Source organism: Notothenia rossii (genome assembly GCF_949606895.1).
Source record: "Notothenia rossii genome assembly, chromosome: 6".
Taxonomy (NCBI): Eukaryota; Metazoa; Chordata; class Actinopteri; order Perciformes; family Nototheniidae; genus Notothenia; species Notothenia rossii.
The window spans coordinates 45,532,394-45,557,037 of record NC_136909.1 but is presented as its reverse complement, the minus strand read 5'-3'; the positions used below and the strand labels follow the sequence as shown (position 1 = coordinate 45,557,037).

Here is a 24,644-nt window from a genome sequence, read left to right as displayed (position 1 = left end):
CGCGCCGTAAAATGCTGCTTATTATTTTAAGTTTCGTTGCCTTGCTCCGCTCTGTGTTTGTGTGTGTGGGGGGGGGGGAATAAACGACTACGGTAACGGGTCCCAAGGTGGGTAGACCGTTGTATATTTTGTTTTTTTTGGTTTCATGGTTCTGCCACGAGCTCACAAGACAGTTTTGGGTAGACCGGCATACGCAACGCTCTGGGGGTCCAACCCTATGTGATCATTTTCTGATAACGATGAAAGAGCCCGCCTCCCTCTCCCCACGTCTCCTGCTGCTGCTGGGCTGTCAGAAGAGGGGGAGGAAAAGAGAGGCAGTCACCGTTTATTAAATATTATTATACAGAGAACAGAGTCGTTATCAATTTGTTTTAAAGCTCAATAAATAACAAAGAAGACCTCTGACCGGCACTTTCCTAATTTTGTACGGAAGATTTAAACTTTAAAGGACATGTTGACCGGCGGAACATTTTTTTTAAGGAAGCTCTGCCGCACGGTCCCCTCGTTCCTTGGAAGAGGCGGAGAGGTGGGTGTTTTTCATCTGCTGGTGGACTACCTGAGAGATACAGCAGGAGAACACGCCGTCCACCGCGGAGAATAAACAGAAGGGCAACCATGGCAACCATGCTCCGGGGTCTTCTTCGCTGCTTTTGGTGTATTTCGGGCGGCAGCAGCGCCACTTACAGGCCTGACATATGTACTACATCGTTTCCAGCATTTCCAGCGGTCTAGTGGTCTAGTGTGAACGGACACGTTAATGAATCGAAAGCGTGTGCCCAATTTAACCCCTGGGTATTTGTGAGGGTGCTCCTATATGGCATTACCCCGCTGAAGCTCACCAAAGTTTAACATATTTCATAGTTCAAAGTTTTGTCAATTGTTTTGTTTATTGGTCAAATACTGGTTTCTAATGTTTTCTGAGGAATTTTACTGGAATGAAAGAGCACAGAGTACAGAAGCAACAAAGCAGCATACTGCATTAAACCTGACCTTCACAGAGAGGTTGAAGTTCATGTGGAAAGGAGGCTTCAGTAGTCTGTCTGCACTCTGTTTAGTTTTACTATCTTACAATCAATATAGTCAATGTGAGGTAAAGTGTGTTGCCAATGTAACCGGTTAGAACTCAAAGTTGCGATGAGGTCTTAAAATGTATGGAAAGGGTCTTAAAAAAGGTCTTAAAAGGTATTAAATTTGACTTCAGGATTCCTGCATATACCCTGATTAAAGGGCGTTCCTACAAACGGATAGCAGCTGAATCTGCTTGTTTCCCCTCAGGTTTCCTCAGGGGGCTACACCTCCATCAACAACGTCCGTGACCCAGACTACACCAGCCCTCGAGACAAGATGGAGAGCTTCTTCTTGGGAGAGACCCTGAAGTATCTGTACCTGCTTTTCTCAGACGATCCCAGCTCCATCAGTCTGGACGAGTATGTGTTCAACACTGAAGCTCACCCCCTGCCTATATGGCCCTCCACAGCCTGACACAAACATACCCAGGAATTGAAATGGCCGACAGAACTGCCTGTAGAAACTGAACACATCTCAGGGTTGGTCGAACACCAAGATAACTCCTATCTCTATGACTGAATTTTGTCTGAATGACAACCACACACCAGAGGGAGCGTCTCTTTTACTGATTCCATCAATGGTTTCCTCTCGGTGTGAAGAGGGGCCGGGGTCAATTTGTAGACTGGTTTATTATTCACTGGTGGATTTTGTTGCATGGACTCTGGTAGTGAGTGTATGCTGATGAAGCAGAGGAAGGTTTCCTTCCTCTACCATCTGCTTTAAATAGAAACATGATTGTGACTTGAATCAAAGATGTCTTGAACACATGAAGGTGTTGGATGGCTGATACTGAGATTTCCAGTTTGAAGCTGTTCATTGCTTACAGCTGTGCACATAACTTCAAACACAAATGTACATTTTATGTCGGGGAAAAAAACATGTTGTATTTATCCCCTGCATTGTATCCAGTGAAATGGTTTCTTAAGCTCGCATCTGCTATGGGGGTGCAACCCGGTGCTGAGGTCAGCAGGCTGGTGCCTTGTAGCAGACGGTTACTGACAGCAGCCAGCAGCTGTCCGACCTGAAGCTTCCTGTGTGTCTGCTGCTGCCCCCCCTCTGTCACAGCTCTGTACTGCTGTGACTCCTGCAGGGCTGCAAGACAAAGCTAATGAGTCCATCACACTGTGTCATATAGTCATTTTGTCTGGCTATGACTATCCTCAGATGCCCTCGGTGCTCGCTCAGTCCAGTATTCGCTTTCCCATGCTGCATTCATGTCATACAGGAGATGTGACTTTACTGCATAAAAGTACCATCCTAGATCAGTGCAACTCAAGGAGTAGCATTCAGTTTAGTTTGTGGAGGACACTGACTTCAATTCCGCAGGGTCAGGGGATATCAAGATAATATTTCTCCGTTTGTCAGAGATGATCGTATGTCATGCTGTGGAGCAGTGCTGGAAGCATTATTCAGATCGTAAACTTCAGTAAAAGCACACAATACTGTAACACACTTACATGCCTCAACGCCCAAGCAACGCTTTTTTATTTTTGCAACCTGGCAACCCAGCAGTTTTCCCAATGCCCGACATGATTGGTGGACCCTGACTGGCAGGCCAGGCAGAGCTACGTTCATGAATGGAACATGGTGGACATCTGCTCAGCAGAGTCTGGAGCCATGCAGATTCTTAAACTCTGACATGTAACCTTTGATAATCAAGGTCGGAAAAGATCCAGAGTTGTAGGAGAAGAGTGTGTGTGTTGCTGCCCCATAAAGGATAGCAAGTTATTAATAACTACTTGCAATCGTATAATTCCAATTTGTCATGAATGTATCTGTACTCTGGACTGACTTTGTTATGATTTCAGTTGTTGCCAAGCAGCAGGTTTATTAGTGAAGTGTGAAGCTTGTCTTTTGTGAGGATATCAGTGAGTTATAAGCAATAATGATATTTTTTATCATTTTTCTGAGAAGCTGCTCTTTTCACTGATTGTTCCATTTCTCCTTGTTTTTCTTGGTATGGTGTGACATTCCTCTGTTTCTCTTTGAAGTGATAGCAATTCATTTAAAATATAGATTTAGCGTGCGATCATCTTAATACAGTCAGCTCTTGTGCATTTTTTATTTTCAAAGTAGCAACCTCACAGCAGCTGCATTCATTCCTGTAAATACTAATAGTTTACATCATAGCTCTATTCTGTTATGACTTTAAGACCAAACTCATCTTGTGTATTCTTCCTTGGTGTTGTTTCACATGTGCCTTCAAAATACAACTGTTGACTTGCTGATGTCTATTTCTATACATTCAGTCTATTATTAACATGTGCATCCGTTGCTGGTTAGCCACAGTGGGATCATTATGAAAACTGCAGAATGCAAATATGACTATTTTTACGATGGAATAATAAAGTAAGGATTTCTATTTTTTCAGCAGTCTTTAGGTTTACAGAAAGCTCATCTCTAGCAGTGTAAGTATTGACATCCTGCCTGAAGAGGCGCTATGACCCCTCCCTAGATGTTTTCAGCATAATTCCTGAGCCAAAAATATGCTGAACATATTATCAACCCTAGTGTTTGATATAGTAAAAATGAAAAGCCATTTCTACAAAGCAGCCTGTTTCAGGTAAAACTATTTTCAGTGCTTTTGATAAGGGTCTGTGGGGTTTGAAATCACTTCTGTTTGAGACAGACTGCTTTAAGTGGAGGCTGTGCCATGCTGCACACAAACATGTTATATTTATGTTGGTTTTTATTGTCACATGGTGAATGATAAACTCAGGATGGGCTTTAAATGAGTAGAAATTAAAGAGATTTTATTGAACAGAATATTTGTGTTGATCAATGACTCATCTGCTTTACGTGTTTTGGTGTCTTGGGATAGAAATGGAGCATACAGCAGGGTCAGATCCTCCCCTCAGCTGGTGTGTGAGGGGAGGATGCAGATCCAATTATCTAAATGTTTGGATCTTGAAACTCAAACTTTGTAATGCTATTGCATTTGGAAAAAAAAAATTAGAGAGCAAGCAAAATGTTACACAAGCTGTTTGACATGTCCATGATGACTTTCATTTTCCTCGACCGAGCAGCTCATCCAATCATTCTGTGCATTGTAAAGTCCATTATTTCCCTCCATGTCGGCTAAATTCCAGGGCTAACTCTGCGTGTTCCAAAGCCATGTAGAGCTTTAAAGTGAGCCGCTCCTGCTCCACCCACTGAGCGATGAGCTCGGCTTCTGTCTTCCTGGCACTGATCACTGACACAGGATCTGCAGCATTAGATCCTCTGCATGAAACAACAGATAAAGGCGGATTAGATTTATTTGAGGGTTAAAGAGTCAGGATGTCTGTGCAGGGACCCGCTGGCTCTACCTGAGATCCAGATGATGGGCGCCTTCAGAAATGTTCACAGCTACCAATGATGAGCTCAGGGACCGGCGCACCTAAACAGAAGAGAGATGATTGGGTCTGACTGAACGCAGCGCTTCACAGATTACAGTGCTGACTTCAATTTGGGAAATGTTTGCGTTGCAGCAGAATTCAAAAACATGGCATTTGTACAATAAAAATGTAAAGACTACAAAATAAACATTCCAAAGTCTTGATGTCATCTCTTACCCCTCCATTGGCCCATGGGTCCAGATCTCCATTGGAGAAGATAATGTTGCTGGCTGTGGAGAGGGCTACACACACACACACACACACACACACACACACACACACACACACACACACACACACACACACACACACACACACACACACACACACACACACACACACACACACACACACACACACACACACACACACACACACACACACACACACACACACACACACACACACACACACACACACACACACACATTTAAGTAGTCCTCTACCAGATGTTATGATAAAAATGCAATATTTTAAGGTATTTTCTTAAAAAATGCGAAGACCCAAAATCACCCAAAAACGGTATTCTGTGTTAGGCGGAGTGCGTTGCGGTGGAGATTTTTAGAACTCAGTAGTAGACAGCTTTCTTTAGCCTTCATTAGGCATATTTATTTATATCGTGGTAGGAGAGATGCGGTTGTGCTGCCGCTCTGTATTCGATCCAAACAACATCTGAACGGATAAGGTACAGGCCACAGGTAGTGCAAGGTATAGTCAGTGACGTCACGTCCTGGACGCACTGCAGACAACATTTCCCTCTGCAGGACACAATGAGCAAGGGCGTACATAATGGTACAACATTTAACATTCTGCAGCACTCATCAGATAAGATGTGACTGTTAACTCGTTCAGAAATGTCATTGCTGCATGTGCAGGGATATTTAGACTTTAAAATGCTGATGGGTCATTAATGTTGGTCTCCTAAAACAATATTAGGAATCCTCTATTCAAACTACATAATATTCAGTGTGCATCGACATGAAAATAACCAAAAAGTTAATGCTGGACTCAAACCCGAGTCCCAAAAGCAAAAATCACTCGAGCGCTGCGGGTTAGTGCGCCACGGAGAATCATGAATTAAATACATTCGTTCACATTATAACAGGGTTGCCAACTCTCACGCATCTGGCGTGTGACACACGCTTTCACTCTCAATCTCACGCTGCCCAAACTATTCTCACGCCAAAAACAAGAATACCGAAGACTAGAAACGGTTTTGAAAACTTTTGTCACGTAGTGATTGTCTTCTCAATAGAACATCTTTGATAATGTCTTCTGTCCAATCAGAATCAAGATAACGGCGTGGTGCTTGATAGAAATCAACACGTAATGAAATAAGACCCCACAGTTTGATGATTGATAGGTGTGTGGGCTTTCTTTCATTTTGACACACAGAACAATGGGGGCTATCCACCCTTATCCACAATGTAAAGTAATTCACACAGCCTCTTCCCTCTTCTCTCTGTGAGGAGCAGCAGGTCCAGCTTTCAGAACAAAGTAACAAAAAACAAAAATGGCATTCATTTTTTTAAATATGTCGTGTAGTAATAGATTTATTTATTTTTCTTCTCAAGAGAGTACCAGAATGTGTATTTTATGTTAGTATTTAAAAAAATCTCGTGGGGGAGAATCCCCCCAGACCCACCTGCAGGGGTTGGGGTTTCAGCATGTCAACTCTTTCACCTGTGGAGAAATTGCAGGATTGGCTCCAGGTCGCCTTTTTTATTTACAACAAGACAAATGTGCCTTTTTATTTCATATAGTTCAATTTGGATTGAGACAGGTAAATAATCTAAACCTCACGCGTGGCGTTTCACTGTCAAGGGAAGCGTGTATGTAATTACATTGCAAATGATGACTGATTCGAGCCCCACCACTGTATGGGTTAGCCCTACCATAGATTACCCAACAAAAATAATCTGGAGCCGCCACTGCCATGTATTACACATGCGCATATATATCTAAAATCCAGTAGAAATTATAAAAAAGTAAAAGTCTGCTGCTTATTGTTCTACTAGGCCAAAATAGTCAAAGAGTATATGAGAGTGTGTTAATTAATATATTTGGCAGTTTGGAGTAAGTCTGTAGGTTTGTTTGTTTGTTTGTTTGTTTGTGTGTGTGTGTGTGTGTGTGTGTTTCATGTATAGGCCTCTCAAGATAATTAATTTTGTTGGATACATTTTCCCGGAAATTATTGCGATAATATTGTCGGTACCGTTGTATGACCACTTTAGACCACTGACATAATGATAATATATAATAATAATTCAAGAACATCCTTTCAAACTGCTAGTCACCTCCTCATGTAAATGGCAATTTATCGAGTTCATTTTTATTTATCGTACGATACGTCAATTAATTGCTTATCGGCACACAATAAAACAGTGGAAACAAACATGTGTTTGACTTTCATTAGTGAATGAAACTGTGTGCCCTTTATATTCTGTGTCCAATATAGTGTATTTGTATATATTGTATATATATATGCTAAGGTCCTGCTGCTGACACGACAGCAGTCATTTCGTGCGCATATGTGTAATTAAACCCATATCAAAATCTCACTCCAGCCAGGTACCCAAAGTTGGAAACCCTGTTATAAATGATGGTCGGGTTGCATTTTTCTGGAACTTGTTATCAATGTTAATGTTAGAAAATACACTGTGGTGATCTGTTGCAAAGTGTTGATTTGTGGCGCACTCATAACGCGCAGGGCTCGAGTGATTTTTGCTTTTGGGACTCGGGTTTGAGTCCAGCATGAACTTTTTTGTTATTTTCATGTCGATGCACACTGAATATTATGTAGTTTGAATAGAGGATTCCTAATATTGTTTGCCGAGACCAACATTAATGACCCATCAGCATTTTAAAGTCTGAATATCCCTGCACATGCAGCAATGACATTTCTGCTGCTATCTTTGCAAAACGAGTTAACAGTCACATCTTATCTGGATGAGTGCTGCAGAATACCGTTTTTATAAGGGATACATGCGTGTGTAGTCTTTCATATTAAACATGATCGCTGGTAGATAGCCACAGTAGTCATCACAGTTCACCCTGGGCGGGTCACAGTTTAACACAGATGAGGGACTTCTCCACGCTGCTTTCAAACTGTGCGTAAACACTGTGTGATTCATTGGGAGGCTGTCTGAAGGTGTACACAGGTCTCAGATGGACTTAGTATGACATTAGGGACGATATTCAGTGATAAATCGGGCAACAATAGCTGGTTTTAATGATTTATTGGAGCTTGCAATGTTTTGAACAGACATCCCCTGTCAACTAGTTTTTCTTTTTGTAGTCCTCGCTGTTCGCGTCCGGATATCGCCATCGTAACCACAACCTCACACACTGGTACTGAATGTTCATCAAAGTCTTCCTACCGAGCCAAATATACCAAAATATGTATTTAAACTGTGCCCCAGTTGATCGGGAAACCAGTTGAGCGGGAAACCAGTTAATCCGGAACACCGGTTAATCCGGAACACCGGTCGATGAGATTCCCAGTCGATCGCGAGATGTGTCTAAAAATAGAACAACAATATTCTGATTTATCGTTAATGTCCTATAACTTAATCTTCCTGTGCCAGAATAATGCACTTGAACGCATCAAAGCTTTGTGATTGGCCGGCGTGACCCCATGGGTCGGGGCGTGGCTGGTGGGCAGTGGGCACTATTTTGCTGACGTTTTCCGTGTCAACAGGAGTGACATCTGCAATGCGAGCGTGGCTTTATCGAAGAAGGGTAACTTAGGAGCGGCATTTCAAAACAGTGCACAAACGCTACGAGACGGAATTCCCTCCTAATTCTGCCCTACGCTCCCAAAAGGGGAGGGACCTGAGAGGACAGCTAAATGCACAGCAGTCCATTTTCACCAGGCCCAACAACAAGAGCAAGGCTGCTACCATAGCATCTTATCGTGTCAATCACGTTCTTGCAAAACACATGAAGTCTTTCAAAGACGGCGAAGTTGTGAAAGAAGCATGGAGGCTGCCGACACGCTTTTGGGGGACAGTAAAAATAACAGTATCATTTCAACAGGTTTTTGATATAATAAAAACTCAAGTTAGATACCGTTATTAATCAGCTGTAAGTTTTAGTTTGCTTGAACTTATTCATTTTAATTATTGTACAAAATGGTATAAGAATGCAAACTTAAATTGATTATAGTCTATTATCAATTCAGGTTAAGAAACTAGTGTTGCTTGCATCCTATTTTTAAAAAAGGCATTTATTTTTATACTCTACTAAAATGCAACAAAAAAAGGGTTTGATTCTATTAATTTTGTCTTTTTTATTGGACTTTGGCAGCAGATTCCTGTGTAGCTTCAGATCTGAGTTGTCTTATTAGTAAGCCTAATTTATACTTTTGTAGCAACACTATTTTTATATAATGGCAAAGAAAGGGTTCAGAGTCTTTTCTTTTTTCCCTGTGTCATATGTGGCAGCACTGTTCAATGTTTCTTGAAAACATTACCCACTGTAGTATGTGACGTGTAAATAAACTCCAACTATATATCAACAACACTGTTGTGTAACTTCAGTTAAATACTTGTATGTGTGTAGATTAGAAAGAGGTAAGATAAAGGATCTGCAGTATTTGATTAAGTATTAATCAAAGGTCAGTTTTATACAAGTAGAAGTGTGTATTTACCTGGTAGTAGGCTGTCAGTAATGCAGAGCACACACGTAGAAAGTTCCGGAGCGGCATGAGGAGGAACTACAGAAACGCGACACGTCCCTGGTTGATGCAAGCCGCTACATACATCAGACGATCGAGGTGCTCTCTGCCACGAAGGACAACGATGGGAAAACTGAACTAAAAGTCAAAGCGGGCATAACAAGCGGACAGTTCAAAGGGGTTGATATTAGAGAGACTCAACCTAAAGTAAAGAAGTCCCAATTTTACCAGTCAATCATTGATAATCTCACCAGGCGTCTCCCCGATAGTGAGCTGGTAACTATGTTGAAGACTATGGATCAGCACTTCTGGCGAAAAGAGAGGACAGAGCTTGTTCTGTTTGGAGAAAGGGAGGTTGGGAAGTTTGCTAAACTTCTCGGAGAGTCCGCAACTGAAGCTGTCAGTGAGTTCAGAGACTGGAAACTACAACAACAAGGCAAGGAACATCAGGGTAAAACCTTGAAAAGACTGATAGCGGCGAGCAACACTGTTCTTCTGACATCTGCAGAGTGCGAGAGGGGCTTTTCTGAATGTAATGACACCGACTATAAGACCAGGAACCGGCGAGCCAGAAGCCTCAACGCATTGTTGTTTGTGGACTTAAATGGGCCTCCGATCAACACATTTGACCCTTTCCCATTCATCCAATCATGGATAAATAAAGGACATCGGACTTCCACATCATGGGTTCCAGGACCGCGACCACAGCCTGCTGAAAACAGACCACCGCTATTTTATCTGCGTAAAGGTATGTGCGTGTGTATGTGTGTGTGTTTGTGTGTGTTTGTTGGACCACGTAATTAGCAGTGAAGTCAGTCTCTCTCTCTCTCTCTCTCGTTTTATCTGAGAGCTAATTTGGTATTTTCTTTAATTTGTATAGCTCTTACGTTGTTATTGATTGTGTACGAGTTCATGTGTTTGAGCATGCGCAGTCTGTCCTGAAGTTGTGGAGAGAGAGAGTAAAACGTAATAAACGGAGGCGCTGTTTGTGATGCTCCACAAGTAGAGTTCCTGAGTTTTTGTGATTTTGTAATTATCTTTGAAGCCCTAACACATCAGACACTAATTGTATACTCGCAAGGGTGTGCAATATATACCATCAGTTGGAGTCTGCACCTCCAAGGTGCGCAATACATTATTGCGCAATCTATGCCTGTGACTGTGTGCGTGCGCGCATGCACGCGTTAGTTTTAAAGACCCCCATAGAGCTCAGTCTATAACTCGAACCCTGGCTACGACTCTATTTGGACTGGTAGATCTCGGCAGACTGGCAACTTTAAAAGTAGCTCTCGGTTCAAAAATGGTTGGGCACCCCTGCGTTAAGACCACCTCAGTGTCGGATTTTGGAAACTTGATTTTGAGTCGTCTCGTGGCAGTTAGGGTATAAGGGACAAACCAGGGGACTTTACTTCCTCTTGATACCGTCGGTTATTTACAAAAAAACACCTAAATATAGCCTACTTTTTGTTATTGTGCTTCTGTCTTTCTGTGTCTTTTTATCTGTAAACTCCCTCAACGGGGCCGCTCGCTCTCTTTTGTTGATCACCCTCTCATGGGTGAACAGTTCAATGTCCCGCTTCATTGTAGGAATTCTGCCATGTCTCTACCACTTTAGTTTGACCATCTCTTTTATTAAGTTATGGAATACTAAATAAATAACTAGATGCCTTACGGTTACTGCGCTCATAAAGAATGATAAGAATAAGAATAATGCGTCTTGAACTGGTTTCATTAATTAGTGTCTTTACGTTTCACAGACTGTTAGCTTGTTGTGGTAGGCCGGTAGCCTATTTTATTAAAGAGCATATAAAAAGAAAGACTTGTGTTATGTCTTCCTTAATGCAATAGTAATTGGGGGTGCAACTGGAGTGACGTCTCGCAGAGGCAAACTGTGGCGCGCTTAGACTGTAGGTGCGCCGTGATCTGCCTGTAGGGAGGGGCGGGCCGGTGTGGGTACCATATGTGTTCGGCCTACCATATGTGTTCGGGGTCCATCGCTTACCAAGGACATCACGAAATGTGATTGGCTGTACGGTAATTTACCCTGGTGCTCGGGGGCGCTGTCTAGAGCAGGGGTGCCCATTACGTCGATCGCGATCGACCGGTCGATCGCAAAGGTAGTGTGGGTAGGTAGATCGCATGGCACTGAAAACACATTTTTGTTTCAAATAAAAAAAAAATATATATATATATTTTTTAAAGTTAGCCTATCATCCATCCTTACTATGACATTGGCCACTTGATTGACGTACAGGTAAGCCAGTCTGAGTTGTATTGTGCCATACAGGTTCACGCAGTTATGAGGGGGCCTCACCTCATCTGGGGCCTCATTTATAACGCTGTGCGTAGGATTCATGTGGGAAGGTTGCTTACGTAGTGAAAATCCGAAAAATAGGTCCATACATTTTCCGCCACTTTCGGATTCACCAAAAATTGCGTACCGGCGAGGAAAGTGCGTATGGCACTTCCTACGCCGGTTTCCCTTTATAAATCACAACCGACTCGAAATGCGGTGCAGCTTTTGCGGGCTTCACGTAACGCCCATATTTGCCTATAAATAGTCAAAGAAACGCCCATTAATTCATTCATTTTGACTGACTGCATGAAGAAGATCGCAGGAAATGTTATTTATGCAGATTTTGGTAATTTTGGGGAGGTCGAGATACATCATATTGTTTGGTGGATGCAGTTTGAACCAGAGTAGCATCATGGAGGTCGGATCGTCACCAAAATAAATAAATAAGTGGTCCGAAAAAGGTTAATGACAAAAAAAATACACATTAGCCTTCCCCAGGCAGTGTGTTTGTACCGGGGACAGGAGACCCCCCCTTGATGAGAAATTGTAAGAAATGATCGGAGAATCCCTCCGGATTGGAGTCATGACGACTGGATCTGAATTATGTTTTTGTATTTGGTGGTTTGTGTCCCAGCTGTCGATCAGCTGTGCGCAGCGTTTCCACTGCAGACTGTGCATCTCAACCCCCCCCCCCCCCCCCGCAGCAACTCTATATCCACCAGTTAAAGGAAATACAACTAACGTGTTGTGTTATATTAGCTGTACAATTTACCAAATATGGTGCTCTTAGTTTCCATACCTCCTGTGTTTTACGAGCGACTTTTCAAGTCTTGGCAAACGACATAAAACACGATTAAACATGTATTACACATATATAAAACCATGCTCTTATCTACAACCTATAGAAATGCAAAACGGCGTCAGTTTACACGTAATTCTTTCCTCCTGCTTACCGCATCATTTATGAGAAAACATGTCATAACATTAACACAACATATTCGAGCTGGTTTTAAATAACATATCCGTATTTATTTATTTCTCCCAGTTATGTTTTTATGTGCACTGAGGAGTCTCAAACAGGCGTTTGTTTAATCATTTTAAGATTGGCTTTAATCAATGTTTGAAAATTAATTCTTCATATATGATAAATGAGAATTTATTTATGGTATTATTTCCACATATTTCTCTCCATTCTTCCTTCTGCCAACGGTGTCGCAGTTTCTCGTCTCTCCCGTTTTTGTGCTTAGTGCGTACGCATGGGTTAGAGTTTGCGTGGAGGACCGCACGTTTTCCCGTCAAGTTAGTATTTTATAAATCGTAAACATTGCGTAGAAACTGCCGTACGCCATTTTTGGAGCGTATATCCCTTTATAAATGAGGCCCCTGAAGCGCAAATGCGGCGCACTATTAGGCGCTTATGCGGTGCAATTAGTGTAAGCGCTAAAGTATATTTTGAAGTATTAAAATAACGTGTTTATAGCAGAAAGTTCAATAAGGTGTAATTCTGGTATATTCATTTTAATGTCACCACATATATTTGTGTGTGTTAAATTTGAAGGGACAAAGTACATTTTTCCTCTTTTAAATATAGCGCAATAGTATTTTCTTCCACTTTTATGTGTATTCAAAAGGGTGTTTTTTTGGCTATCTGTGGTTGAGAATAATACAAATGACCTTTGATATCTGCTTTGCAGTTCCCAGACCTCTGAAGAGGCCCTGAGTCTCTGGCTTCCTCTGTTAATGGCTAAAACTATTATTGATTAAGCCAAAGGGGATTTTCCTCAAATATAATGCAGTTAAAGTCCTGTTAATTAGTGGTTCATGTCCAGCATGCATTAGTTAAGAAACGATAAGGATGTTGGTGTGTTGAAATGTATGTGCGTTTCCTGCAAGACTCTTATCAGATCAGGAGATGATTGGGTCACCCACAGTTAATGAGACAATAGTCCTTCTGACTAATCAATGGATGTATTCATGATTATTGTGAGCTGACTTGAGGTGAAAGGAAGTTCAGAGATGGCCTTAGGGTATGGGAACAGTTAAGCTTTGTTATTTACCTAATCCTAAAGATGTCATGAGACGATGATGTTTGGATATTTACAAATATGGCTTTCATAAAGAAAAACAGGTGACTGTTGTGTGATAAGATACATGATAGGATGTGTGTTGAAGATGTTTAGGGGGAATGAGTATGTGTCCTGTCAAAGAGTCCTCTGTCATGACTCCAAATCATTGATTGGGGACTGCGTCACACACACACACACACACACACACACACACACACACACACACACACACACACACACACACACACACACACACACACACACACACACACACACACACACACACACACACACACACACACACACACACACACACACACACACACACACACACACACACACACACACACACACACACACACACACACACACACACACACACACACACACACACACACACACAATTCTGCATTTTGAAGCTGCTGTTGCAGAACGCTTCGTGATTAGGTGATTGGGTGATGTATTGTATGTTTTACCATTAAAAACAGATTATTGTTTAACCCTTATCCTGGGTGCTTTGAATTTTTCCTTCTTTTAAAACAAACTCAGAGGAACGCGCGGAGCAGAGGTTCTACCCCAACAGCGCGCCAGAGTTTATCCACCGTTTAATCCACTAGCACCCCCCCCACCTCGCGCTCGCGACACAGATTGGGCAGGGGCGGCCCTGTAGGTAGATCTTTTGGGCTTGGTCATTTCAAAAGTAGCTCCAGCTGAAAAAGTGGGGGCACCCCTGGTCTAGAGTATAGCGGGGTTGCCTGATCATTGAGAAACTCAAGTCAGGCATCCCTGGAATTGTCTCAGAGAGTAGATGATCAGTGGGGCCTTGTTTTTACTGAAAAATGATGTTTCGATGTATATTTCCATTGAAAATGCTAACCGCTAGCCGCAAAGCTAGCATCACAGCCACTGCTCTGTTTTCGGAGACTTTGCACACGCTTTTCACAAACATTTTCACACACTAGGAACATGGGAGTACTTCCATTCGCTTCGTCCTCGATCTGTAGATGTGATTTGATGTGTCGTGTCCCCCCCAACCCTTCTCCAAAATTGAGATATTTAATAAAATACTCAGGGGAGTTTCCTGATTTTTCATGCCCAAAAGTCAAGCACTAGGCCCTGGGTAAATTAAGAGGCTGATCTCGGGCACTTTTGTCCACTTTCCCTGGTGCTAGAAACTTAAGTCAGGCATCCCTGAAATCTCAGAGAGTAGATGATCAGTGGGGCCTTCTTTTTACTGAAACATGAACAATAAATCACCTCCCTCGTTGAGATTATCGATTGTTATTTTTTATGTTTGAATGTTAAAAAATAACAATCGACAGTGTAAACATAATTATGTAAATAACCCAATTTGTGTTCTGTGAAACGGAAAAGGATTTGACATTGTTTTTGTTACTTTCGTTGCAGTGTCTTAAATGTAATTTAGGTTAACTTCCTGTTTGAAGTTGTTGCTATGGAAATAACATGAAGGAGAAAAAAGTAATATCTTCTACATATAATAACGGACAAAGTAAAGAATGAAGTGTAGGCTATGTTTAAGTGTTCGGAATTTGACCGTGTATGATGGTCCTCGAGTTGCCGTACAGCCAATGCGTGACGTCATTGGTAAGAGTATCGGACCCCGAACACATATGGTACCCCGAACACATATGGTACCCACACCGGCCCTGCGAGTAAAGTAACAAGTAAAGTAACGAGTAAAGTAGCGAGTACTTTATGTAGAGAGTAACAAAGTAGTTTAATATATTACTTATTTGTAATGTAATATATTACTTTTTTTTTTAGTAACAACCCCATCTCTGCCTACGAGACACTGCTGAGCCGCGAAACGGAGAGGGCAGAGATGCAGATCCGTCTGGCCGAAGAACAAATACAGCTGTGCCGGCTTCAGCAAACTGAAACCTCACTGAGAATTCAGCTCCTCAAAGCATGCCTGGATTGATTTGATGTCCTTTATGTACTTAAAAATATAATTAGACATTATAGATGTCCCTGCAATGTGGTCTCTTGTCTTCCATGTATTATTTTTCATGTCCACTAGATGGCGATCAGTAGGATTAAAACACTGATATTCAGGATCTAGCCATCTTGAAAAGTCGTAATCTGGATCAGGGCGATCCTATCCTGAATTGCTTTGAACTACAGGGACAGAATATGTTCGACTTGTCTGATCCCGGATCACAACAAATGGGATTTCAAAATCTGATCGGCTCTGATTGAGATTAAAAGTTTTTGAACTACTGGGCCCAGTAGATAAGATAACACTGTAATCCCCTCCTCCCTGACATCAGTAGAAATCTCTCCCTCTTCCACCTTATCCAAACCTCAGCTGCCTGGATTTTTAACACAGTGGAAAATAGTAATTTAACATTGTATTGCTTGATTACAAAACCCTGAGAGGCCTTGCTCTGAGCAATCTGACTTTATGTGCCATGGTCCAAAAAGGTGCAATAAATAAAGTCTTATCATTATTATAAAAATTTTACCTGGCATAATAGCTTCGGTCTGACGTCACAAAAAGATACCTTTAAGGTACCTTGTTAAAAAAGAAGTCCACATCAGATCTACTTCCTCTTCTTAATCCAAAAAAATCTATAAACTATAAACAAAAATGTTCATGGTCATTTGAAGTTCAACTGCTTGACCCAAAACATCTTCTACGTAACCGATTCAAAATGGAGTATTTGTGACAACTCACCACGGTGCGCTGAGCCACGCCTGCACAGCAGTTCCTGCTGAACGTACTCCTTTGTTCTATGAAAAACAACAAAGGTCTCTACTGCGTCCGTTTCTGTTCCACTAAACTGCCACAGGCCATTTGTGATAGCCCCTGTGGCAGGGACCACACACACCTGAACCCATTGGTAATGTGTGTGGGGGACAGCTGTAGTGTTTCAAGAACAATCTCCACACACACACCCGCACACAGTGTTTTGCCACATGTATCGTTGACATGTTTAGTTCTTTTTTTGTTTTGTTGTAACACCTTGTGCGGCATGCTTTGGCAATATGTTTTTGATGTAGTCATGCCAATAAAGCTCCTTTGTATTTGTGTTTCATTTTAACAGTTCGTTTCTAGATTCCATGACATCAGTGTACCAGTGTTCAGGGCTCACCGTCTCCCCAGAACTGGGTCTTGAGCCAGCCGGGCCGGGGCAGCACGGCCCAGCGTTGGGAGCAGTACCGCTCTCGGTCCGTCTCAGTGAAGGCCATGGCGGGGAACATGTCCGTCACATTGTTGCTCTCATAACACAGATTAATCTCTGTGCATGCCTACAAACACACCACAGGAGCAGTGTGTGATCATCAGTGTGTGATCCTCAGTGTGTGATCCTCAGTGTGTGATCCTCAGTATGTGATCGTCATTGTGGATCGTCAGTGTGGATCATCAGTGTGGATCGTCAGTGTGTGATCCTCAGTATGTGATCGTCAGTGTGGATCGTCAGTGTGGATCGTCAGTGTGGATCATCAGTGTGTGATCCTCAGTGTGTGATCTTCAGTATGTGATCGTCAGTGTGGATCGTCAGTGTGGATCGTCAGTGTGGATCGTCAGTGTGTGATCCTCAGTGTGGATCCTCAGTGTGGATCATCAGTGTGTGATCCTCAGTGTGTGATCCTCAGTGTGTGATCCTCAGTATGTGATCGTCAGTGTGGATCGTCAGTGTGGATCGTCAGTGTGGATCGTCAGTGTGTGATCCTCAGTGTGGATCCTCAGTGTGATCCTCAGTGTGATCCTCAGTGTGTGATCCTCAGTGTGTGATCCTCAGTGTGGATCGTCAGTGTGTGATCGTCAGTGTGGATCGTCAGTGTGGATCCTCAGTGTGGATCCTCAGTGTGGATCCTCAGTGTGTGATCCTCAGTGTGGATCCTCAGTGTGATCCTCAGTGTGATCCTCAGTGTGTGATCCTCAGTGTGTGATCCTCAGTTTGTGATCCTCAGTGTGGATCGTCAGTGTGATCATCAGTGTGTGATCCTCAGTGTGTGATCCTCAGTGTGGATCGTCAGTGTGATCATCAGTGTGTGATCCTCAGTGTGGATCCTCAGTGTGATCCGAAGTGTGATCCTCAGTGTGTGATCCTCAGTGTGTGATCCTCAGTTTGTGATCCTCAGTGTGGGTCGTCAGTGTGATCCTCAGTGTGTGATCCTCAGTGTGGATCGTCAGTGTGATCATCAGTGTGTGATCCTCAGTGTGTGATCCTCAGTGTGTGATCCTCAGTGTGTGATCCTCAGTGTGGATCGTCAGTGTGATCATCAGTGTGTGATCCTCAGTGTGTGTGATCCTCAGTGTGTGTGATCCTCAGTGTGTGATCCTCAGTGTGTGATCCTCAGTGTGTGATCGTCAGGCCCCGGCCCCACGAGGACAAAAAGGTCGTTTGCGTTACTGTTTAGTGTCATATAGACCATTCGGCCACACGAGGACGACCGCATATGACAGTAAACAACTGCGGAAACGATAACGGGTCCCAAGGCGGATAGAACGGCATACGCAACGCTCTGGGGGGTCCAACGGCTCCGTGTGTAAGCCCTATACGATCATTTTCTGATAATGATGAGGCAATAGCCTCGCCTCTACCGCACGTCAAAGTAAACTGCACACTGAATTCAGAGTATTTATCTTTCTCTCGATATGGACATAAACGCGAGTGAAGTCTAATCTGACAGGACGGCGACACACAGCTCTGCTTACCTGCAGCTCCTCCCGCTGTGATGCAGCGGTGAACGGAGCAAAACACACACTTCAAGTCAGATCATCCACCTTAGCTATTTTAATTACCTCTCAAACTACCTAAACTAGTTATAAATATGTTTATTTTTACTGTCGGGTCACTCATTACTGGATCAGCTGCTGCTTGAGACAGACACTGACGCTGTCCGAAGACAGGGAGGAAAAAGAAAGGCTCCGTGTATTTTATTATATATAGAGTCGTTATTCATTTGTTTTAAAGCTCAATAAATAACAAAGAAGACCTTTGACCGGCACTTTTATCATTTTGTCCGGAACTTTAATACACGTTGACTGGCGAAAAACTCTGCCCGGTTCCCTCGGCCCCCATCGCGGAGAATAAACAGAAGGGCAACCATGACAACCATGCTTCTTCGCTGCTTTTGTGGAGGAAGTTACAGCGCCACGTACAGGCTCCTGCATATGTACTGCAGCTTCTCCAGCGGTTGGAGCTAAACGGAGCTGTCTCTTGTGGACAGACACTATCCGGTGAATATTGCGTGTGGACGGAAGCTTTTTTGCGATTGCATTAATCCTACCTATGCGTTTAGCCGTATGCGTCCTCGTGGGGCCGGGGCCTCAGTGTGCGATCGTCAGTGTGCGATCCTCAGTGTGAATCGTCAGTGTGGATCGTCAGTGTGAAAATGGAGCACCACCATGAGTGGGACAAATAATGTGTCATTTTTCAACAGACTCTACCATTCATACACACATCACAACTAGAGGTCATTCTAATGAATACTTTGTAATGGAAATGAGGTCTGAGAGTCTGTAGAGGTTAATCTTATTCATCAAGAAGCCTAGTCCCAGTCTTCTGAACTGAATCTGATGATCTACATCTCTTTCTCTGCTCGCTTTATTCAACTGGTAAATCTAAATGTAATACCTCCATTCTTTCTTCTGTGAAAGAGGTGAAGAAAAAAAAAAAGATTCTGCCAGGATCATTATTCTGACTGAGGATTGTTAAGGTTTGGAACTTTAAACTCTCCAGAGAGGATGGACTGATACTAACCTGTATATTATTATTCTGACATTTTTATCTGATTACACAACATTCACATCCTGCTTGTTCTGTGCTGTGTGTTTGGATGGGGGGAGTACCTGATAGTCCCAGGCCAGGCTATCCAGACCCAGCCCACAGCCGGTGGGGTCGGCACACTGCAGATACAGGGTGTACAGGTCAAAGCAGCTCAGCCCCCCCGTAGAGTTGTACACAATCCCTGCATGAAAGGAAGGTGGACCATCAGTGACAGAATGAAATGGAGGTTATTAACACAGTCCAGCAATTCAACAACATGAGTAAGAATTCTACGGAGCGGACCACTGCCCTCTACTGTCTAGTTACATGAAATGCAGCTGATGACACCTGGAGAGTTTGTGAAAGCAGCTTCTTTAGAAGATGTAAGCAGATGCTGAGTTTCAGATGCTATGTTTCACGTGTGTCTACCTGCTGTGTTCCTGAGGTTGGTGAGCAGGTCCGGTCCACTGAGCATGGTCTCACAGCCCACCTGAGAGGAGGCAAAGATCAGTGTGAGCTGCTACAAAAGATCCCCACTCGTGTCACTCTGGTCATCTCTGCTTATTTATACTAATTTCTATATTTATATTCATGTTACAGATATTTCTATTCTATGTCTATGCATGCATTCGATTTACACACAGCATCTATTGCACTTCTGTCCGTCCTGGGAGAGGGATCCCTCCTCTGTTTCTCTCCCTGAGGTTTCTCCCATTTTTCCCTTTAAACTGTGGGTTTTCTCCAGAAGTTTTTCCTTGTACGATGTGAGGGTCTAAGGACAGAGGGTGTCGTATTGTCATACTGATATTCTGTACAAACTGTGAAGTCCACTGAGACAAATGTAACATTTGTGATATTGGGCTATATAAATAAACATTGATTGATTGATTGAATTATTGTTTTATTTTGTTTTTGCTTACCCTGCAGACCTGTCATTTCATATATTTACAGTGTCATTATTCTGCATTTTCAAAGAATCATATTTTGTTTCCTTGATATTAATGTGCAGCAGTTATGAATTGCTGGTTTGGTTCTGGAAGGCTGAATATGAAAAGTAGCCTTCATAAAAGTCGGCAGCTCAGAGTCATACAGTATAGGGAACCCGGAAATGTAGTAGCATAAGTTGTGTTTATTCAAAGGAATTACCATTATAGCCTATGTGGACTAATAGCTAATAGTTACTAAGATGGCTTCGTCGATTTGGACAACTTTGGATTGGTTTGGGGGGTAATTGAAGATATTGAGTCCATTTCTGACATTATAAGTATACAAAAAGTGTAGTTTAAACCAGACAATGTTTTAGGGGACTCTGGATCATTTTGATTGGGAATATTGCTTATTTATTTGAAAAATAATTGTCCACAGTGAACACTGTTCATCTTGCGCTCTATATCTAATGCTTGCAACACTATTCATGGTAGTGAGAATCAGCCCAAAGAGTACAAATATTGCCACTTTCTGCTTGACATTCCAGAAGTGGAATGTCAAATCGGCAAAGTCATTTTTTAAATATAGTTTACATAGGCTATAATGCCATTACATTTAATAAACACAACTTGTGCTAATTGTGCAAATTGCCCAACATATGCAAGTTGGGGGTACTCAACATTTCCTGGTTCACTACACTGGCAACCAGACTATAGGTTTCTGTTCCGTTTACAAACACATGTTTGTATATTAGTGATGTGGCACTTCAGACTGCTGCTGATCAGCTGTTACCTTGACTGGGTTGGCAGGCATGTTGCCCATGAAGTGGGTGCTGTAGGGGTAGTCCAGCATGGCCATCAGAGTGAAGGCATTCCTCAGCAGGCCGTACAGCTGCTGGATGTCCTGAGAGGACGCCAGCGGGGAACACAGGAAGAACTCCGACTGGATCCGACTGTAATCTGTTCCATCAAGCAGTGGCTTTTTATTCCTTATTCAGAGTCACTACTATATAATATACTGTAATACTTTGTTTTGAATAGAACACAATCCTTTCTGCCTACAGTCATTCAGCCATCTTCTGCTCAGAAAGCAGAGCAGTACCTTGAAGCTGAGCTAGTTCTGTGAGCTGCTGAAACGCTCCTCTCACAGCATCTCTGCACGCTGGGCTTACCCGCTCAAAATCCTTTGAAAGAGTAACAGAGGTGCATTCATTATCCAACCTGCCTTACCGTACCGTACATTCACACATTTTGAGCTAGACTGTTCACAGTTTAAGGTCCAAACCAACTCAGATATCTTAGAGCCTTTAGTAGATGTGTCTCTCTGCATCACACGTTGAGGACATAAACACTTACAGCTGTAACGTCTCTGAAAAACTGTCTGGAGTCCCCGAGCCCCGCAGTGGAGAGCACGGGGGCGCTGGCAGCAAGAGCCCCCGCCACCATGTTGGGATACTTGAGTCTCATGTAGGCCGACAGCATTCCTCCATAACTGAAGGGAGAGGAGGCACAAACAAGAGAGCCAATAAGAACACCATGTGTATCGTTTATATTTCCTTTCTGGTTTAAGATTAAGTGAATATTAATACAACTAATATCTGATCAACAAAACTAAAGTTAACTTTTCATTCAGTCACAATCATACTTCAGAAAAGTGAAAGCACAAGATAAAGGCTCATATTGTTTGTATCTTATCAGCCTCTGAACGCTTTACTGTTGCTCTTTATATCTCATCTCCAATAACCAGCAGGAGCAGGAGCATGTCTAAAATAAACAATTTTCATACAATTATGATTATTACATTTCTTCATTAAGCTTGGTCAAATCCACATTGGGGACCATTCTTGCCAGATCATTAGGTAAAGTTAAGCACATGTTTCACCTTTTCTGGGAGAATAGTTCTGACATGAGTGTGTGGACCTACCTGCCTCCGAACGCGATGACAGGGCAGAGCGTAGCGGCCAGCTGCTGCTTCAGCTCAGAGATCATCAGAGCGAAGTCCGCTAGCGCCTGCTCCACCGTCAGCAGGCCCACCTGGGGGGAGCTGAAGGAGTCTTTGCCAAACGGCAGCGAGCGGCCATAGTACCTCTGCAGGTGGGGGGGGTTTAATGGAGGCAGTGTTAGAGCTGGAGTATCTCCAGAAAAGGACATCACGCTTGAAAAGTTAAACTTTTCTCAACTTTTCGAAGCGAGCAACGGAGGTAAAGCGGCGCGGCGGAACCACAATGCAGTTCGGCAAAGCTTGACGTCACCCCATTCAATGAGGACGCACATTTAAGAAAATGTTGATGTTTTTTGGAAACATGGCCACTTAAAAAATGAACAGAGGTTCCTCGAAAGCAACACAATTCTTTGTTTCTGCTGCGTTACCCCAGCTCACAACTGCTTTGAAAAAAGACATCATAGTGGTTGGAAAGTTGTGGGGGCTGAAAGTCAGCTGACAGTATTATCAAAACTTTAACCATCAATTTCCTTATTTCCTCAGTCCCGTGAACTGGGAATTTGACTTTGAGTTCAGTCAATAATATACAGATGTAATATGGTTTATTTGACTTTGCTCTTTGTTCTTACATGTTCTGCAAATATGACCAGGCCACCTTGCTGTGCAGCTAACTCTGAGATGAAACCAGAGTTAGCTGCAAACTCCCAGATGTCTCCCTCATTGCCAGTGTAGAAGAAAATAGGGCCGTAGCCTTCCTTCCAGTACTTATCTAAAGGAGAGAAAAAAAAGAACACAATAAGTAATTTGCTCATGAGCGCAGCATATGTAACATTGAAAATGGGAAGTGGCTTGACCTGTGATCAGGTATCGCTGCTGGAAGGTTCCATTCCCCATGCTGTTGAAGTTGAAGTGGTCCAGAGTCTGAGTGAAATACTTCTCTGTGAACTGGCTTTCAGTCTGGAATCCATCATGTTTTCTTGACTATGGAAATGAATGTACAGCGCACATTAAACTGAGTTATCTGGTCCTAAAACGATCATAAAGAGACCTGTGTTTAAAACTTTTACATCTCCGTTCTTCTATAGGGCTTAACGTAACACTAAGTGAAACCAGAGATGGGAGAAGAGCTCAGATTATTTACTTAAGTAAAAGTATCAATACTACAGTGTAAGAATACTCAGTTGCAAGTGAAGTTCCTGCATTTTAAAATGTACTTAAGTAAAAGTATAAAAGTATTGGCATCAAAACATATTTTCAGTACCAAAAGTAAAAAGGTACTTTATGTTATGTATAATAGCACATTTAAACAGCATATTTGTGAAATTATTATATTATATATTATAATTATTGATGCATTCATTTGTTCATATCTTGGTAAAAGTGGGGTTGCTTTACTTATACTGGGTATCTTAACTAACCTATATAATTGATTTATATTTTGTATTAACAACCTCAGTCTGTAGTGTAACAAGTAACTAAATCTGTAAAATAAATGTAAAGAGTTCAACATTTGCCTTCAAAATGTAGTGGAGTAAAAGTATAAAGTAGCATTAAGCAAAAAATACTCCAGTAGAGTACAAGTAGCTAAGTTTTTTACTTCGGTAAAGTACTTGAGTAAACGTACTTTGTTACATTTCACCACTTAAACCCAATTGTGCTTTACACCAGTATCCACATTCCACACCTTCTAATACGTTTTGCATCGTTTGTCACTTTAAAGCAGAACATTATAAATGTGTTAAAAATAATTTCAGTCAGACCGAGAAGTAGGGGACACGTGACTCCCCACTTGAGCTTCCTCCAGAAGGGAACTGATGTTTCAGGAAACACACACACATATGTGTATTTTAAATAAGTATATCACGTAAGCTGTTACCTGGAAAGAGAGCGGCAGGCCGTGCCCCACACAAAGCAGGGTCACCGTGAACACAGCTAACATCGGGCTCATACTCCACACCGGCTACAGAAGCTTCTGCTCTAGGATTTCACCGCGCCTGCGTGTGCTGCATGTGTCACATGACGCACTTGTTATGATCTATGGTGCGTTTAACTGCGCTCCGTAAAATCGAACCTTTTTTTTTTCATTTTTCATTTTGCAGTTGAATTACCTCAACAGAAAAGAGAAAATTTGAAATGCAGCACCAAATAAAACTTAAGATGAAATACGAAAATACTCGAATACAGATAAAAAAAACGCACATAAACACACTATAATATACCGTTTGACAATCTGTCTTTAACAATAGGCCTATAAAACATTTGTTGTCCTAGACACGTTTTTTATTACGCAGTGTTTAAAAACACGATGGAACATGGAACACATATGAGCTATCAGCAGAAGACAGAAAAGCGACACCTGCTGCTCTGTTGACGCACAGAAGAGTCGCGCGCTCTGGTCCCTATCCATCCGCTGGGGCGTGCTTCTTCTGGGTGAAGGTTGATGGGGTGCAGTTCTGTGTTTTTTTATTCTGACTTTTAAGTCTGAATTCTGAGAAAATATGTCAGAATTCCTATAAAAAAGTCTGAATTCTGGGAAATATTTCACGTGTG

The 24,644-nt window shown here is 42.4% G+C and overlaps 2 protein-coding genes across 5 annotated transcripts in view; one reads left to right on the top strand and one right to left on the bottom strand.

Annotated features, from left to right (window-relative positions):
• Positions 1-3,834, top strand: part of man1b1b (mannosidase, alpha, class 1B, member 1b) — a 47,923-nt gene extending 44,089 nt beyond the window's left edge. For all 4 annotated transcript variants that reach the window (XM_079690228.1, XM_079690227.1, XM_079690230.1 and 1 more), the window contains one exon: positions 1,276-3,834. In XM_079690228.1, the coding sequence (XP_079546354.1) occupies positions 1,276-1,482 (207 nt within the window). In that variant the 3' untranslated portion in view covers positions 1,483-3,834. The remainder of the gene's footprint in view (positions 1-1,275) is intronic.
• On the bottom strand, positions 3,801-24,114 carry dpp7 (dipeptidyl-peptidase 7). The gene is made up of 13 exons (XM_079690243.1): positions 23,971-24,114; positions 22,949-23,075; positions 22,724-22,863; positions 22,077-22,240; positions 21,509-21,644; positions 21,255-21,336; positions 20,946-21,112; positions 19,656-19,716; positions 19,310-19,428; positions 16,602-16,758; positions 4,623-4,687; positions 4,377-4,447; positions 3,801-4,290 (listed from the first exon to the last, which is right to left on the bottom strand). Exons 1-13 carry the CDS (start codon positions 24,040-24,042, stop codon positions 4,128-4,130), a joined length of 1,524 nt encoding a protein of 507 aa, XP_079546369.1. The 5' UTR covers positions 24,043-24,114; the 3' UTR covers positions 3,801-4,127.
• Between the last annotated feature and the right edge of the window lie 530 nt (positions 24,115-24,644).

Coding starts and splice junctions, on each gene's coding strand:
- dpp7 (XM_079690243.1), bottom strand. CDS start 24,042: ATGAGCCCGATGTTAGCTGTGTTCACGGTGACCCTGCTTTGTGTGGGG. Junction 21,337..21,508: donor TTTTCAGAGACGTTACAGCT/GTAAGTGTTTAT, acceptor ACTCTTTCAAAG/GATTTTGAGCGGGTAAGCCC. Junction 4,448..4,622: donor ACCCATGGGCCAATGGAGGG/GTAAGAGATGAC, acceptor TCTTCTGTTTAG/GTGCGCCGGTCCCTGAGCTC.